Source organism: Amphibalanus amphitrite, unplaced genomic scaffold (assembly GCF_019059575.1).
Source record: "Amphibalanus amphitrite isolate SeventyFive unplaced genomic scaffold, NRLGWU_Aamphi_draft 001418F_arrow, whole genome shotgun sequence".
In the NCBI taxonomy this organism is placed as follows: Eukaryota; Metazoa; Arthropoda; class Thecostraca; order Balanomorpha; family Balanidae; genus Amphibalanus; species Amphibalanus amphitrite.
The window spans coordinates 125,800-144,933 of NW_024882911.1; the positions used below are offsets into that span (position 1 = coordinate 125,800).

Below are 19,134 nucleotides of genomic sequence, written 5' to 3' on the forward strand. Positions count from 1 at the left end.
TTTCTCAACGCAAACAAGTTTCCTTTATTCGCACAATATACTCGTATATCTTAAATGGAAATTGACGACACTGCCTAAGGGCTAATGATAGCCACATCTAAATTACAAGTGATATGAAGAAATTTACATCATATTAATGACACTCAACCCTTTCTCTTCATTCCAGATGTATGTAGCTAAAAGAAAGCAGTCAAAATATTCGTTAAAACAAACTACTCGCAAGCACACACGCATAAGTACCTCCACACGCGCCTTGTCAAAACACTGCTGTTGTATCTGAAAAAGAACTTAATACGTGTTCTACGAACATCAACAATTCACTCCATATTCAATGCAGCATGACAGGTACCACTTGGATGAAGTATTAAATTAGGATGCCTCCCATCTCCAGCACTCCACAATAGACTGAATAACTAATAGTTATCGAAAATACCGTATGAATTAAATGTCATTAGATTGCTACTGATTCCAGATTGATACCGAAGGATCTCAAGTAGCTATCCTCTATCGGATGCCTGATTCTGTTGGCCTCGATCCTAGCTGACCCTGATGAAGAGCTTCTGAAAGAATTCGGTGCTTCTACATCAAGAATAAAGGGGCAAAACACTGATCATGATGCATCAATCATCCTCCAGACAATACGAACAGCGAGGGAATGTGTCAGATCGTAAAGAACGAGCTCGTAGCCAGAAACACCATGCATAGAGAAGCATTGTTACTTGGTGCCTTTCCGCCATAACAGGAACAAAGACATTTGAGCAAATAACTACATTCAAACTAAAGCTATTGTTAACAATATTCTTGATCACATATTAAGCTAACCTATAGAAAACGCCTCAGCCGGAATCAAAGACAAGCAGCACTAGCGATAGCACCGCACTGAGCGCGGCCGACGACCGAACGACTGCTCCGGGAAGTCGCTCTGACCTTGACCCGGCTGAGGTCACAGCTCGGGTCGGCGCTGTCGGGCCTGGCTCGATTATCGCGTTACTGTGATTGGTTGGCACCGACTCATTGCAGTAGGGCGCTTGGCAGCAGGAGACACATGTCTGGAAAAGGCAGAAAAAAAGCTCAAAACTCACTTTCTGGTTGTGAAGGGGAAGAGCATCTGCAGATACAAAGCTGTGATCAAATAAAAAAGCGAATTTATCAGTACAATAATGACCACATAAAGCTGAATTCCATCCATGAAAACAGGGGGAATACGTAATTCATGCTTATTTCTTTGGCAAGAAACTTTGTATTGCTACAATTTATTTATTTATTTATTTGTTGCACATCCTTCCATGCAGGCATAGTTGTTTCAGGATGGCACATGATCAGGGAACCACTATGCACAATGCACATGCACTTTCCTCGAGCCGCGTTCGAGTTCACTAAAGAGGAGAAAAAGAAAAAAACAGGACCAAGGCAACACTTTAGACCACTTCAGCATCAAACTACACATTTCGTGGTGGCCTGATCGCCCGCTTAAAAGCAAATATGCTGGACATGCCTTGGATCTCTCGGGGCAGCCGGTTCCATGCCGAGCCAGCCCTGTACATGAAGTGTTTTTGAGTGGCAATAAGCCGCACTTTCGGTAGGTGCACCTGCGCTGTGTCTGTCAGGCGCGTGTCACGAGTCGCCACATCACATCGACGTTTGAACATGTCTTGTACCACGATTGGTGCATGGGGATCGCAGATTGCGCGGTGCACCTTCAGTCGATCACGCTCCTCCACCAGCTCGCCAATCCGTGACCAGTGGAGCGACTTAAGAACTGGTGTGATGTGATCACGGCGCTTCGAACCGGTCACCAAACGAGCCGCAAAGTTAATCATTTTTTGCAGTCGTTTAAGTTCTTTGTCGGCAGCTCCGCCCCAAACTGGTTAGCAGTAGATAATTTGAGGGAAGATATGAGCTTTGATAATAGTAAGCAGGGCCTCGGTAGTGAAGCTACGCCTGAATCTGTAAAGCGAAATCAATATGCTGTAGCAACGGCGCACAACTGATGAGATGTGTTGATTCCATGTTAACGTCTGGTCAACAGTTACACCAAGAAGTTTGATCGTTTTTGAAGAATGAAAGGTTCTGTTTGAGAACGTGAAAGCGAAACCAGATGCTTTTTGAAGCGAGTTTCTGGTGCCAAGGAGGATGAAATCTGTTTTTGATGCATTCATTTTTAGAGAATTACGTCTAAACCAGTTTTGAACGGAAGCCATTGACTTTTCTATGCGCTTTCTGAGCTGTGACAAACTATCACTGTCTGGCGGCGAGCTGTCGAGGAGCTGCGTGTCGTCCGCATAGCAGACCAAACGGCCGTAGGGAAGATGTCCCGGAAGATCTGCCACAAATATGCTGAACAAAATAGGTCCCACAATAGATCCCTGAGGAACACCGAAGTTCACAGGACAGATCTTGGACCCACCTCGTACCATTTGCCCCCGTCCGCTTAGGTAACTGTCGAACCAATGTGAAGGCACACCCATCCATGCCATTTTCTTCAAGAGGACGCCGTGGTCAACACTGTCGAAGGCCTTACTGAGGTCGATCGTCGTTATCGACGTGAGCTCACCGTTGTCGATCTTATCAACGGCCCACGATACTGCGTCGAGTACGGCGTCCTCCGTGGAGTGGCCACGGCGGTAAGCGTATTGACATGCGCTCAGTAGACGGTTGTCATACAAATAATCACTCAACTGGGTGCACACTACACGCTCAGCGATTTTAGACATGACAGGCAGTAAAGAGATAGGCCGGTAATTACCAGCTACACCACGGTCGCCAGCCTTATGAATGGGGACCACACAAGCTATTTTCCAGCTATCAGGAAACACACCAGTAACAATCGACTTATTAATCATATGAAGCAGCAATGGTCCAATGACGGCGAAGCAGCGACGCACAGCTAAAATTGGCACACCATCCATACCAGCAGCCCTGGAGCTACTCATGTGACGCACGGCTGTTGAGAGCTCCGGCAGAGTGATAGGCGTCAGCTCAAAACCGGTGGCGCATACTACTGGGGGACGATCGTCAGTCCCCTCAGCCTGACCAGTAGACTGCAATTCAGATGCAATTTTGGCGCCGACATTAGCAAAGAAATCATTAAAATTGTCAGCTTGAGCGACATCAAGATGTAATGACGTAGGAGCGCCATCACCAGCCGATGCATTCTTAGCAAACAAATTGAAGCGACTCCAGAACCCACGGAAGTCCTTAGCTGCTAGCTGACTACACAAAAATTCTTTTCGCGCACGTACGAGTCTACTCTTGACCGAGTTACGTAGGGCACAGTACTCACGTCGGAGATCATTCGATTGAAACATGAGCCAATTGTCACGGGCCTGATCGCGCTTCAACATAAGTTCACGAAGCTCTGGATCGTCTTGAATCCACGGGCAAGGCCCCGCACGACCAGACTTCACTCGCATCACTGGACAATGCCGGTTGATGATATCATTCCATGCGCGCATAAAAATACTCAGCTTTCCGTTAACATCTGGCTCATCGAACATTGGTGTCCAGTCCGTAAGCAACAAATCGAGACAAATGCGATCCCAATCTGCCCGCTCCCATCGTCTGGTCTCACGGATGACTGGTGCTTTACGGATCTTCGTCAGCGGTACGGAGCAGATTACGGGCTGATGGTCACTCAGGGTGTCAGCTAGTACCATCACTGAGTCACTCAGGTCGGCGCAGTTTGTGATTATATGGTCCAGCGTTGTCGGTCTGGGTGACAGGTGCGTTGGTTCGCTGACCAGCTGATGAAGGTTGAGGTCTGTCAGGAGCTGCAGGTATCTACGCACGCTGGATGCCTCATGGTCGGACGCATCTATGTTGACATCCCCAAGCAGGAGCAGCGGTCGTCCTTTCAACAGCGCCGTTTGTAGCTGACCATGGAGCGAGTCCAGAAAGCTGGACACTGCGCTGTCGGGCGGCCGATATATGGCGCCCACCACTGCTGAACGCCCGCGGTGAGACACCAGCAACCACAGGGCGTCAACCACCGGATCGGAGTTTTCCACCTTTAGTACCTCCACACTAAGATAGTCTTTGTAAATTATGGCCACACCACCTCCACATACAGTCTTGCGGCCTTTGCGAGGCTGAATTCTGTCGGCACGGCAAACCTTATAGCCTGGAAACACGAGAAAGTCTGTAAGCACATCTGAGGTCAGAAACGTTTCTGACAGGCACAGCAGGTCCAGTTTTTCTCTCAGTAAGAGCGCATTAATATCTTCCAGCTTGGCTGTCATAGAACGGATATTCAGGTGCCCAATTGTCATCGCACCTCTCTCTTGGCGATTGAGCGCCACCTTCGGGATCACAGGCGCTTCCACCTTCGTCTCCACCCTGGACTGGTGTGGACAGCGGCCGGAGGGATGCTGCAATCTTGTATCAGACTGACCGGCACATTGATCATCTGAGCAGCAGGACCTGACACTCAGCAGTGCATGGGTTCCTCTCTGGTTTAATCTAAAAAACCATTCACTTCACTGATGATAACCTGGGAGACATTTCTAGCTCCCTCCCATGTATACATTTTGCCAGTTCTGTTGATGCCTTGGTGGGGGCAATCCATCAGGCGATCTCGCATGTCCAAGAACCGTGCTCCATAGGTCGCACAGAGGGAAGGTAGCTGCTCGTTGATCAAGCTGATCTTTTCCGATATGGCTTGATCTATATCTCTTCTTTCAATCAGTGAGCAGACCACAACGTCGCGGACGTTGTGTCGGCCCTTTGCCGTGGTGATCATGTGTGCAATGCCCTCTAGAGCATGATCAGCTTCAGAGTGGACCATGTCACTTCCTTCAGGGTGAAGGACCACATCAACGGCGTCAGCATGGGTCTTCCTTACAGCAGCGATGAGTCGTTGCCTTGTTTCGGCACAACTTGTGTCCTGGGAAGATGAGAAGATGACATTGCTGCCAAAGTTGAACTCTTTGGCTGCTGCACCTATGCGCCTGACGTTTTCGCCACCGACCAGAACGGCTCCATTGGGAATGCAGTTCCGTTTTCCCGGTCTTCTTTTCACCAGCGTCCAACCTGAGTCTTCCTCGGTTGTCGCGGTGTTCGTCGAGCTGACCGTGCCGAAGTTGCTGCTTTCTGAAGCGTTTGTGGCGCCATGTGATGCCTTTAAACTTGTCGAATCTGCCTGAGGTTTCGAGTCAAAGTTGACTTTTGTTTGAGAGCTCTGCTGTTCCGTTACAGAAGGCTGGGAAGTGTTCATCTGTGTGCTTTGAACAGACTTATTTGTACTCTGTCGTTCAGTGATGTCATGATGCAGCTTCGTGCTGGCCGCTACCATAGCAGCTGCACAGAGCGCTCCGAGCTCATCAACTGAGCTGCTGAGGTTCTTGCAGTGAACATGATGTCCCTTCAGGTTCAGTTCATTCACGTCATTTCCTATCCTCTTTACTACAGACCACAGCTTATTCATGTCTAGTGGATCTGCAGTGTCAATCAAGTAAGAGCATTTTCCTTCCTTCTCTGCTTTCAAACTTCCCATCAACTCCGTCATTTGGACACCCATAGCAGAGATTAGATCACCTTGAGTAGTAAGTTGGTCCTGAAGTATTTTTATTTTCATCTGTAGCTCCCTCATTCGCGTTCTTTCTTTTGTTTTCATTGTAGTTGATAATAACAACGTTTTTCTCAATACAAAAGTTCTGAATGGAGGGTCAACAACGCTCAAGCGAAAATTCTTGTTTTGATGGTGCTTAGCTCACAACGTCACGTTTTCCCGATATTTTTACGTTATGTTCCGTAGGCAGTCGAATGTCGGCATCGGGACAAATATGACGCTTTTAGGTTTTCTGGCTGTCCTCACCTGGTTATGAATGGAGGCCTTTTTCCATTATTTGTTGAAAATCTTGACTGAAAAAGTAGATGAAGATGACGGGCGCAGGAATCTCTAACAAATGAAACAGTTTTCGTAACTCGATAAACTATTTCTAACTTATAACGATGCTACAAACGCGGAGCTCCCGTCTGTGCTGCCACTCAGCTCTGCGCCTGCGCAGAGTACAATGATGCATGACTCACGCTCTGTCTGTCCTGCTCGAGGCATCCCACCAGGTCGGGCCGGCACTGGTCGGCGAAGGCGCAGTGCTTGTTGACCACCACGCTGTCACCAACACTGTCCATGATGTGCAGCGTCCGGCAGAACTCGGTACCTGCAGGCGAGGACCCTTTGTTATAAAGTACGTAATGACGCTGGTTACTCTATCGATACAGATCGTGAGATATCTCGTCATGATCGGCTAAATGATTTGGTCAGTACCTACAGCAAAGTCTTCAAAAACGCCTATTTTAAAATGACTTTTGCTTTTCAGAGCCTAAGATACATATGTTTCATACGAAATTACTTGAATAATAGCTTATTAGCCCGGCGGCCGCTGGGCCTCCGCGCCACCCGCCGGCCGTCGGGGGGAGGGGCATATAGTTGCCCCCCTTTACTTCTGCGACGATATTGTCGCAACACTAAGAAATAGAGAAGCGAAACCTTGCACACATCTTTCTGCATACCTAGCCGAAATTGTGTCAAAATTTGGTGTCGATCTAATTTGAAATGACTTCACAGTGACGTCATAAGTCAAATTATAGATTTGCGACTCTCAGTTTCCTCACTGGGACCGAATATAAAGAGCCGATTATTGGTAAGGAACTAGATGAAAGTGTACTTAGATGTTTTAGGATGACAGCAGGTGCTGTCTAGTTCATTTACAGTTGAGTTTCATGCTCAGCGACATCAGAAATGATCCATATCGGAAAACGAAAAATCTTTATGACGTCACTGTGACGTCATCTTAAGTGCTACAACCACCAAACTTTCCTCAAACATTGCCTAAGTATTCATTTGAAGCTATGCCAAATTTCTAGTTCGTAGATCATCAGGTTTAAGAGATATTTCACAAAACGTAAAGGGGGCAACTTTATGTCCCCCCCCCCAGCGGCTCGTGGGTTAGGTTACATGATGTGTCCTTCAACATTTAGTCCTTAGTCAAAGACGATTTGGTGGCGGGGTTTTACCATTTATAACTGAAAAAGCCAAACAAAACGATTCGTCTAAGACAGGAGCCCACTGTTGCGCAAAGTCATCAGCGCTGGGCAATTTTACGACACGTTTAACCACGGCAATTTTACAAATGGACACCATTCCACCACTGCTCGCACAAGTGTAGGCCACGAACTTCTAGAAATCAAGTTCAGGCAAAGAAGTTTTCATTGGGTGGCTACGAAACTTAGCCGAACTAATCTAGCATTGAGGAGATGTAAGACAGGATGACGTTGCACTGAATATTTGTCCTGAATTGTTGATAAGATCATTTTCTCTTTTTCCTAAGACATTTGCGCTTACGTGAGTCTTTTGTAATCATTTGTTTGCAGATGTTTCATGGATTTTGCACAATGCACATGCTGACAAGCATATTTTTGTGGGTGTTAAAAGGTTTGTTTTATGAAACCCCTAACATCTCAAATTTATTTTAAGAAATTACCACCCTTTGCGACGTCAGTAAGGATAACTAGTTTCTCTTCTGCATCGTCCCACATAATGACCTACAAACACCCCCAGCATATTGCATTCCGCAAAGAAACCGCGTGAACCAACTCAACGAACTGCCCTTCGTTTCAGAAGTTTAAACTTCTTCGAACGTTCGAGCAACTTCAGTCCATTCTTTCTCCGCGGCTGAGACAATGAACCCCCTGACCCCTGACCCTACAGCGCACCTGCAGCCTCCCCTCCCCCTCCTCGACCTTACCGATCCCGTCGCGCGGATGAGCCCTCTAAGTTACGACCTGGCGGAAACGAGCCAGTAGCAAGCTGAGCCCACCGGCCGGACACGTGCCTCAGTTTCAAGCGCGAGCCCGTGCAGGCCAATACTGTTCACGTGAGCTGAGAGCCAATCAGGGCCCGGTGCGGCCTGGGCCAATCTCTGCAAACGAGCGGCCGACCCAGGTGGGAGAGCCTCTCCGGCGCGATCGGTGTGAAAACACGCGGCCGGCACGGAGCCGACACACAGATTGCCGTGAATTATTCATTGTCTGGAGGCGAACAGATTGGGACCGGACGTTCGTCGCCATCGGTGACGATTGCTGTTTGGTCTGTGCAATATTGCTGCCAGTGGATCCTATTTAGATAGCACCCCGCATTGAATGGACCATTGTGGGTGGTGCCTTCTGAAGGCGTTAGGCGGCACGGGCGGACATCGATAGCAGCGCCTCTATCGGTCACTAGGGAAAGCTGGGCTGTAGGCGACGAAATACCGGCTGAGTTGTCACACGTTGAATAGGTTTATAGACATCCGTCTTGTGAAAAAGTTGAACTTTTGCCTTCAATATTTCTACAGGCAATTTTAGAAGTGTCTTCACATGGATTACAAAACCGTTTAGATTATTGTATTCACTTCAAGCCTTCCCTATTGTTCTTGACGATGATGCGGGAACTATTTCTAATTAGTGTTTCTAGCTTAGTAAAAGAACATATTGTGCAAACGATGAGAAAAGCATAAATGGAAGATTTTAAATGCAATTTTCTCTAGCAATTAATGGTATATTCTCTACAGATCAAGGAAAAGGTGCATGCTAACTGATAATTTAAAGTTCTTGGGGCCAGCTGTTTTCTTCTTTTCTTACGTCGCCCCAATGGCCGCGAATACACTTGTGATAACGCCTATCGGGCAGCCACTGTAAAGAACAAATAAACAAAGCTATAAAACTGTTTTCTTGAAAAAAATATACCAAAACTTGCAATTAGAATAATTGATTTTATGGCGGATATATGGAAGGATGACCAAATACCAAATGTGTGACCAGTGTATAGTTGGGAGGAGTATGTGTATCGCCGATCAGATATTTTCTTATTCCTGCCTCCCCACCGCGCAGCATACCCAAAGAGTTGTCGGCGGCCGGCCGGTGCGCTCCTCATCTATTATCGCTGATCGCCACTGGGTGATCAATCGCTGCGGAGAACGTGCCACAGATCAGGGCACGTAAGCGGCAGGCGCCGCCACAGGGGCCGGCTCTGCCATAGGGGTGGGCAGAGAGTCCGAGGCGGTGGGCCCCGCGCTGTAGCGAGTGCAGTGCGATTGGAGAGATGTAAGGTCAAGGTCGGCTCTTTAACATGGAACCTCAGCTTCAAGATGTCACAGTTTTGAGATGGAAATAGCGTATTAATGAAGTGACTGCATGCGTCAAGTTAAACTTCAGCTAGTAGAACTCACCTGGCGGACAAGGCATGTCGATGGCGAAGCGGTTACAGATGTAGTTATTCTGAACGTTTTCACAAAAGTAGCACGATAGCGGGTTCACTGAAAAGCAGAACAAAGCTATGTCAAAAGATGTTCCAGAGTACAATGCTTAACGTCAATACTGCGAGACGGTACATGTTGAGTGCGTATATGAAAGTCCCACGAATATTTTAATACCAGTTGTTCTGACCACCCATGCCTTTATTAACCCGTGCCCCGCTGGGCTATTCAGCCATACGCGCCCTGCTGGGGGGGGGGGCAGATTCTGCCCCCCCCCCTGTCTAACTTCCGAACCTATGGTCGTAGAAAGACGGGGAAAACGGCAATCGAAAGCTCTCAACAAGGCGGATCTTAAGAGCTCAATTTTTTGCTTAAGTAGGTCAGAGGTCAGGTCAAGGTCAGGTCAAGGGTACAAAATGCAAGTTTCTACAGTATCGGCCTTGCACCGTAGTTGCCGAAGAATGGACTGAGACTGATTGCCCAAAACGTGTTCTTAGACTACCAAAACAATATTCGTTGCATACAATGTCATTCAAAGGTCAAGGTCAGGTCAGGTCAGGTCAGGTCACCAAAAACAAAATATAGAAAAGGGCATGTGCGACACATGTTTTATGGGTCATTTTACTCATAGAATTCAATATGCACACTCAATAAGTGATATGGACCACCTCTGGATGAATTTCAGGTCGAGGTCAGGTCAAGGTCGGGTCAAGTGAGGTCAAATTTTGAAGTTGGTTGTTAAGGCCTAAAAAGGTGTCTATCTGATGCAGTTTTTCACGAGGAATCGAATGGTGCTATTTTTGTTTCCGTACGAGGTCTAGAACTTCAAAAAATATCGAAAATTTTGTGTGTCGTGACGTCATAAAAATTTGAATAAATCCCAAATTTTTGAACCGATTCTTCTAAAAATTGGTATGAAGGTGCACATAGACCACTTCTCTGACATATAGTCCGTTTTTTCGATACATTTAAAATTTTTGATTTTATAATTATTTTCCCAAAAAAGTCAGCTTTTTGAAGAAAAAAATTTGGGCCCAAATCCAAAATTTTCAAAAAACCGAGATAGCCATTTGATAGACAAAGTAGAATCACGTATAACCTTTTTTGTTACGTTTTGATTCCTATAGAAATGAAGATGTTAGCGGCGTTTGAAATTTTGCCGTTTTTGAGTCGAAAATGGCGAACATGACGTCACTAAAACGTCAATTTCTCAAAAAAAAATCCAACGGGTTTCGCTCAAATTTTCAGGAAACGTGTCAAATTGATGTATGATAAGGTACTGAAAGTTTGACGTCGCTGGCGTAACGCGTTTAGAAGTTATTGGCGAAAAACGGGAGGGGGGCAGATTCTGCCCCCCCCCCAGCGGGGCGCGGGTTAAGGCGCCGACATCCCCTCCCTCCGTTACCCGATGACACTGACCTCACTGACACTGGCACTAACCACTGTCTCTCGACTCTGACGATGACCTGGATAGATCCGGCAGCCTCTCCTGGGCCAAGACACTGACCTGGCGCCTGCTTCTCACGCTACCAGCCCAGGTGCTGTTTGTTTTCTGGCTAAGAAACTGTGGCTCTCTGACACTATCCTTGGGACCTGCTCCCCCTCTGGACACTGACCTGTGCCCCCTCCCCCTCCCTCAGTCACTGACCTGGGATCAGGGTTGTATACGACTCAATCAATAGCAATCAATTCAATCACGACAAATTTGGGAAACCAATCAAATCAATCAAGTCAGAGCAGTTTTCGGGAATTGATTCAATCGACTCAAACGCGACAATGAAAGGAATCAATCAACTCAATCAAACGACTCAAACCAAGATATACATTAGGTTTTTTGCCCCACCAACTTGGAAAAGTGTCCATAGCATTCTGGTGTACCTACCTACCTACCTACCTACAGAAGAAACAAAAATATTGTCATTTAAAATTATAAATTGCCATGCCATTCAAAGTTTCTATGTAATAAGGAAGGATACCTAGTGATGGACAGGTGGATCATGATATTGAGGTTCAATGGGTAGAATTGGAGCAGAAGTTTCATTTAATGGGTGCAAAATAACCCAGTAGTTGACTTCAACAAACGCCCCTTAACCCAAATCACCACCTTTCACCTAAAAGTTGTCAATTTAATTTTGGCCATATTCCAGCTAAGTCATCAGGCCATCTACCCCATGTAAAGCCCCCGTCTGTCTCTTATGTGAGTTATGCGGAGCTCTTCTGAATTGAACCCTGAACATAATGAACCTAGCTAGGTTACATGCCACACTGACACCATATTGATATGAAAGTGTTGAAAATGTGCTATAAATTTGACAATTTCATTAGGTATGCTTTATGAAGACATCAGGAAAGCAGGTAGGTACCTACTTACCTGCCTAGATGTGTCACTGGCTACCAACAGTACCAACGAAGGTAGATAGGTTATATGTGAAGAATTCAAAACATTTTATTGCAATACAATTTGAAACTGTTAGGACTGGGGGATAGGGATGAGCATTAAAAATATATTTAAAAGGAAATGGAAAGGACAGGGACTCTGGAACCACAGGATAAGTTAAGGACAAAGGAAGAAGAACAAGGAAAATTAAATGCCGTTGGTGCGACCAGGGTATGTGCGACTGCGAAAAAAACAAAGAAAACGTTTTGCCAAGAAGTATGCTAAGCTTTTATAAATCCTTATTCTTCGTCTTTTGATTTTTTGGTAAGATGACGTCATTGATTATCATGTAGTATGGTAGATCATCATAAAATAAATCGGTTGTACAACACCAATCTATATTATGAATTATAACATGTCTGTGCGTCCATGCCTGCGACTGTCATGCCTTATGTGTCTTATTGCGCCTGAAAGGCGCCGCGTATCGACGTGAAATTTGGCATGTCGAATCTGTGGGTTGATGTGACCTCTGTATTAAAATTTGGGACGGATTGGCCCAGGGGTGCGCCGTCAGCACGCGCTCGCGTGCGCCATAGGGTTAACACGGGAAACGGTCAAATCGACAATAAGGCGAAAACCCGCCTGCGGCGCCCGCTTCCCGGCTGTATAAGTCGGCAACGGGTGGGCGAAGCGAGAAGCGGTTTTCACTACTGGATAGAGGAGAGATTGAACTAGCGTATCGATATGGTTTCATAGCATAGCACGCGCCACGTGCAAAACAGAACCCCCGGTTGTGAAAAAATGACCAATTTCGTGCATTGTGACGGGAAAATCGATGCCGCTGGAAAACAGTTTAACGGAATGAAATCGGTGTTGTGTCATTTTGCAGACAAATGTACGTGTAATGATAGGAAAACAAATGAAAAGTGATGATCCGTACCATTTCTTTAATAATGAAAAATTAATTTGAAAATTTGATTCGCGCGGAGCGCATTGTCCTTTACAACGTCAAAACGTATTGAAAACGTTGATTAATCGCTATGAAACCTACATATTCGGAAAGAGCATTCTTTTCTGACCAATACCAACCCAAAGTATTATCGAAAAGTCAATAAACTTTCGTGAAAATAAGTCAAACATACGACCGTGTTTTGTTAACGTTACAGGTATTTTTCGACGAAATCCGATCGATGGCTTATGGCCGTCAGGTCATTCCACTTTTCACAATAGCTATCAAAGCATGGGCTGCAATGCACCGCCCGCAAAGGGGAATTCCAAACACTGAAAATAAGCGCCAATCAGTAAACAGCACATTTTTGTACTAGGAATAACTCAGCTACTACTGGGCCGATTGCTCTGAAACTTGGACAGTGGGTTGGCAGGGCACTCACCTGGCGATGCATGGTCATGTGTGACAGGTAGGGTGGATCGATTGCACGTGCGCACGTGAGGGGTCCACTTATACATCTCAAGAACGGCTGGGCCGATTTCGCTCAAATTTTGTACACCGTTAGGAACAATTTAGAAGGGTGGCTGGCACAAGTCATCTGGAGTCTCAGTTAGCGCGTGCGCACGTGCAGCGGGCCGCTTTTATATCTCAAGAACGGCTGGGCCGATTGCGCTCAAATTTGGTGCGTTACTTTAATCGAGTATGAGAAGGGTAACTATGTGTAGGTTATTAGTAAGGTAGGGTATGGGTAGGTTAGGGTAGGGGTAGGGTGGGTTTGAGTTCGATAAAGGCAAACCATGAGAAAGGCTCTAACAAACCCGCAACCAGCACCATCATACCATGCCGTTCAAGCAAATATCCAACTCAGACAAAATAAGACAAATAAAAATTATAACATTCCACACCCAAACTAATGCCCCCTCAAATGCATCTATCAAAACGCACAGTTATAGCGCAAAACATGCCATCTAGTCTATATTATGAATTATAAGATGTCTGTACGTCCATCCATGTGTCATGACTTATGTGTCTTAATGCGCCGGAACGGCGCCGCGTATCGACGTGAAATTTGGCATGCCGAATCTGTGGGCGTGGGCGGCCTTGGTATTAAAATTTGGGCGTGATCGGCCCAGGGGTGCGCCGTCAGCACGCGCTCGCGTGCGCCATAGGGTTAACACGGGAAACGGTCAAATCGAAGATCGGGCGAAAACCGGCCTGCGGCGCCCACTTACCGGCTGTATAAATCGGCAACGGAGGGTCGCAGCGAGAAGCGGTTTACACCACTCGATAGAGGAGAGATGGGCCTAGCGTATTGATATGGTTTCATAGTATAGCACGCGCCACGTGCAAGACAGCACCCCCGGTTGTTAAAAAATGACCGATTTCATGCATTGTGGGAAGAAAACCGATGCCGCTGGAAAACGGCTTGACGGAATGAAATCGGTGTTTTATCATTTTGCAGACAAATGTACGTGTAATAATAGGAAAGCAAATAAAAACTGCTGATCCGTACCATTTCTTTAATAATGAAAAATTAATTTGAAAATTTGATTTGCACGGAGCGCGATGTCCTTTACAACACCAAAACGTATTGAAAACGATGATCAATCGTTATGAAACCTACATATTCGGAAAGAGCATTCATTTCTGACCAATATCCACCCAAAATATTATCGAAAAGTCAATAAACTTTTGTGAAAATGACTCAAGTATGCGACCGTGTTTTGATAACGTTACGCGTATTTTCCGACGAAATCGGATCGGTGGCTTCGGCAGGCAGGCCCAGGCAGGCCATTGAACCGTTGACAACAAACGGTAGCGGAAGGCACCTCTCGCCATGGGAATTCGCCAGTAAATAATATATATTACTGACCGGGCCGACGAAATTATTTGGAAACGAGGTTTGCAAAATTGACGGAGGCCCGAGTGCGGAGCACGAGGGCCGGAGTCAAGTTTTGCAAGCCGAGTTTCCAAATAATTTCGTACGGCTTAGCAGTGCTGCCAGATTTGGAGGATTTCCGCAAATCTGGAGGATTTTGAACTCTATTTGCGGACAAATTTCGCTTTTGGAGGATTTTTGATTCTGGAGGAAAATCTGGAGGATTTGTCGCCCGATTATTACATTCAATTTCATGGAAAAATATAACACATTCAAGACTAAAAAGGCATTTTCCTGCCCAGCGTCACCCTACCCGTTAGGATATACCACGTCCTTTATCACCGTGAGACTGCAGAATGTTTCAGTCTGTAGCTATATCTACGAGGGTACCAAACTACTGACTGATCTAAGGGGGACATTTGGGGCAAATGCCCCCGGTACCCCTGCAGCGCCCGTAATCGACGAAAATTTTCGTTTTTGTTAAAGGGACCCTCCCACCTTCAAAAAAGTTTATGAATTGGCATGAAAGTGATGTCGCTCGGTTCAGAAAGAGCGAAAACGAATATCTACCAAATTTTACCGAAAAATATTCACCGGTTTTCAAGATATTAGACTTTTACTTTTGTTTACTTTTTGGGATCTCCGCTGTTCCTAGCGACTTTATTTGGAAGCAATAGTTTGGCAGCTGAAAGTGCGGCACTTGTTGCGCGCAAAGCAGCATATACCACCGCGTGCTACAAAACGTTTTAGTCAAACATTTAAGAATCGTTAGATATCTGCGTTGACGTCACACATTCAAAGGGGTATTCCTATGCATTAGCCCCTCTGAATCAAAATGCTGCAGTTTTGAGATTCAATATTTCCGATTTAAGGCATTTCTCGATGTTGTGAGTGCCGAAACCGGTAATTGTGAGCCAGGGACCCCATTTTGGCTATCTCAACTCAAATCTAATGTTAAGGTGGGAGGGTCCCTTTAAGATTAAACGAAAACTAAACAACCTTTATGAGAAAAAGTATCTTTTAATCTGCACAGCAGTGCGAAAGGATTCGAAATCCGGTGAGTTTTTAGAATTTGGTGAAACTTTTTGGGGGTATAGCCCCCCGCAGCGTCCAAGACCGCCTTTCTATATCTACCAATAGGATCTGGAGGAATCTGGAGGATTTTTGTAACTGATCTGGAGGATTACAGCCTTCCCCATCTGGCAGCACTGCGGCTTAGGTCAGTAAGATTTTTCCTACATGCCGCATACCTATTAAAACGTTTTGACAGGTTTTGGTGACACTTATACAATTGTTTTGTCCATAATTTCCTAACAGTGATTGCGCTTCTGCTGTGGATAAGGCTTTGAAGGAAATTCGTAGAAGAAAATGCGTCAAAATACCTTACTTCAAACGGAATCGTCTCTGAAAATATTACCTCAGAATGGCACAATTGGATATCCAAGAAGGAACATAATACATAAACGATTTGGCACGACATAAGAACAGGAAGAAGATATACTATTCCTAATGATTAAACGTGAATTTTCCTGTCCTTTTGCAAGAATGTTTACTTTCTTTATGTAATCCTGATTTGTTGATGCCCTATGGCAAAACTTTCGTGAAATACATTATATTTTCAATATTTCACATGTTTGTTTCATGGAAAGGACTACGACTATATCAAATAATAACGCAATAGCCAATAAATATAGGTATAAACTTTGGCCCAAGGAATCGGTAGACATATAAAACGAAGATAAGACAACAAGCGATAATGGATTTCGGTCATAGTTTTGGCTTTGTAATTAATACAAAATATTTCAAAGCCCTGATAAACAGAGTAGATATTTTTGTTCCCAGAAAATGTTAGTTTTCTAATTTTACGATGCAAATATCATGCAATTATGATGTCAATTATACATTCCCTGGGTCAATACCTCTGGGCTGATGCGATAGGCTCTATAGTTTAGAGGTCATTGCCCTGGGCAGTAAACCCAGGCAGTAAACTTTTGTTTCCTGCCCGGCCTATCAAATAACATGGCATTTTGACACCGGCAGTTTCTTGGTCATAGTTTTACTGCCCGGCTCGTGCTGTGCTTAAGACATACCCCGGCATGTAGGAAAATAAATTTATTCTTGCAATAACTCAGCCGCTGCCGGGCCGATTGTGCTGAATTTTGGGACTGTCAACGGGCACGTATCGAACGACACATTACCATATGTAGGGTGCTAAATGCTAATGCACGTGCACACCTGGAAAGGAACAGTTTCCTATCTCAAGAACGGCTGGGCCAATTTCTCTCAAACTTGGTACACACTACAGAAATCGTAAAATCAATTAAATACCATACAGTTATCGCGCAAACATGGCCATCTAGTTTCGTTTTAATTATTATTTCAATTGAACTAAAACCACTTAATAATATTCGGTAAAATATTTTAAGGAAAATGAAATATGTTATGCCTAGGCTCTCAGGAGAAAAGGATCAACAAACGTTCTGCTGCAAATTAAACAATGCAGCAAATTAGCTATTAATGTAAACGTAATTAGCGAGACGAAAACGGCGCTTTTGTTTCAGTTATTTTTGTAGGGGTTTCAGATATTTATAGAGTTCAGTGGGTTGTTTCTGAGGAGATGTGGAGATGTGAATTAGTAATTAATCACACTTTATTAGTATATAGGGCCTTGCACTTTATCATCTGGATAAAAAAAAATCCTGCTGAGTGCAGAAAGGTAGGTAGGTTAGGTGCATCGCCAGGTTCTATCACAGGATTGGAGCAGTTATTGCAGTTGAAAGTCAAAGTTGGCTGTTAATGTTTAGGCCCTGTTCTTTATTTGGCCATCTACTCCATATTGCAGTTGTGATGACAAGCAGTTTTCAGTGTAGTTTTGTGATCTTTGATGTCATCAATTGGTGTCCTTATTTTTCGTCAACTAAAACTTATTTCAACTTTCCATTCAATCGACTCAATCATACGAGTCACTCTAATTTTCGGGAATCAAATCAGTCAACCAGTCGCTAAAGTCAAACGAGTCAGTCAACCAGTCATCTCGAAAAGTCAATCGACTCAATCCAATCAACTCAAAATACGCGCTGAATCAAATCAATCAATTCAATCGACTTGATTGGTATACAACCCTGCCTGGGATCTATATATCCCCGACGCTGGCTGTGCCTCCCCGTCCTACCACTGACCTGGGACCTGGGTCGTGTCGCTGTCACCGCCTGAGAGTCCAAGTCGAATTCTTCCCAGGAGAATCAGCAGCAGCAGTCGCATGGCGCATCGCCAGCCTGTCTTCGTATTAGAGGTCTGCACCGGCCGGCTGCAGCCGCGGCTGGCTGCAGCCCCACGGCTGTGGGCCGGGGCGGCTGCAAATATCTCCAAGAACACGGCTACGGCTGTGGCCACGGCTGTGAGATTTCAAGCTCAATCTTAAGTACTCAAATATAAAATTTTAAATCCTTAATTTTACATTCTAATAAGCAGTCTAGCCTGTAAAAATCATGCAAAAGATACCCAGCAACATTGAAAGTGGTGAAGCCTTTGAAAACCTGTAATGGTTTTACCATTTGCTGTAGGGGAGTTTGCACTCTGGTAAAGAATACTAATTATAGGTACCAATTGTTCCTTCATCAAGAGCTTGACAGTTTCAGAAAATGCAACATGTTGCATTGTCACATCCCTCTCAAATCAATCTCACCTGGTCATTAGGAGAGCACCTTACAGCTATTGAAGACGAGCGTTCAATAATTTTTTTCAGGTAATAGAAAAAGAAATCACGCCTAGGTAAAGGCAGGTAAAGGCTTCATAAAATATTATCTAAAATAACTGTTAGATGTATTTCTGGATTTTCAGCAAGTCCAATTACATAATACAAAACTGGCGCTTTATGTTCTAACTGGTGTGTGAGTGACCGCTAACAGAAAATGCTGATCAACGAAGCCAATGGAATTAGATTATAAGTGAGCATGAACCTTACTTACGGTTAATTCACATGATGGTGAAAACGCTGAACACGTAATTCACATGACGTTGAAAACCCTGAACACAATATTTCTTACGCGAGCTGTTGACTTTACTAATAAAATGACGCCTTCTTCTGAAAATGTAAAAAAATTTGATGCTTTATCTTTGTTTGAGAGCAAATTTTTACCTGTAGAGCATTACTATTTATTATTTATAATTTTTATAACTGTTTATAGTGACTTAAAACATTTTATTGCCACTTCTTTGCTATTGACGTCATTGAAAACCCAAGTAAAATTTTTGATTGAAAGAGGCAATTGTGGCTCGCACGTCCTTGGGGATTTGAGCGAAGATCATTTGGCCTGTTCCAGCGCCTCCAGTAGAAATTCTTGACTGGAGGCTCTACCAGAGGTTTCACTGGAGGCGCTGGAACGCAATCTGGAGATTTCTGGAGATTGGTGTCACAGATACCAAAAGAATGACCATTGTTCTATCTTGAAACACAAAATTTGTTTTCAATTTTAGAAAGAAAGATTAACAAAATTATAGCAATGTTATTTTCTTTACATTCAAGTTCTAGAATTAGCAGTCAAAAGTCCTTTGTTTACATTCGTGATTGTCACATGTGCCCCATAATTGTAGACCAGAGCCTCCAGAGAAATTGGGATCTCCCAACTCTCTGGAGGCTACTGGAGGTTTCTGGAGCTTAGGCGAGAGCTTTCTGGAGCTTTCTGGAGGCGCTGGA

General features: G+C 44.8%; 1 protein-coding gene across 1 annotated transcript; it reads right to left on the reverse strand.

Annotated features, from left to right (window-relative positions):
- LOC122372915 (ly6/PLAUR domain-containing protein 6B-like) lies at window positions 1-17,995 on the reverse strand. Its single transcript, XM_043350594.1, has 4 exons — window positions 17,618-17,995; window positions 9,207-9,293; window positions 6,028-6,158; window positions 1-1,049 (listed from the first exon to the last, which is right to left on the reverse strand). The coding sequence occupies exons 1-4, from the start codon at window positions 17,697-17,699 to the stop codon at window positions 837-839; spliced, it is 513 nt and encodes a 170-aa protein (XP_043206529.1). The 5' UTR covers window positions 17,700-17,995; the 3' UTR covers window positions 1-836.
- Between the last annotated feature and the right edge of the window lie 1,139 nt (window positions 17,996-19,134).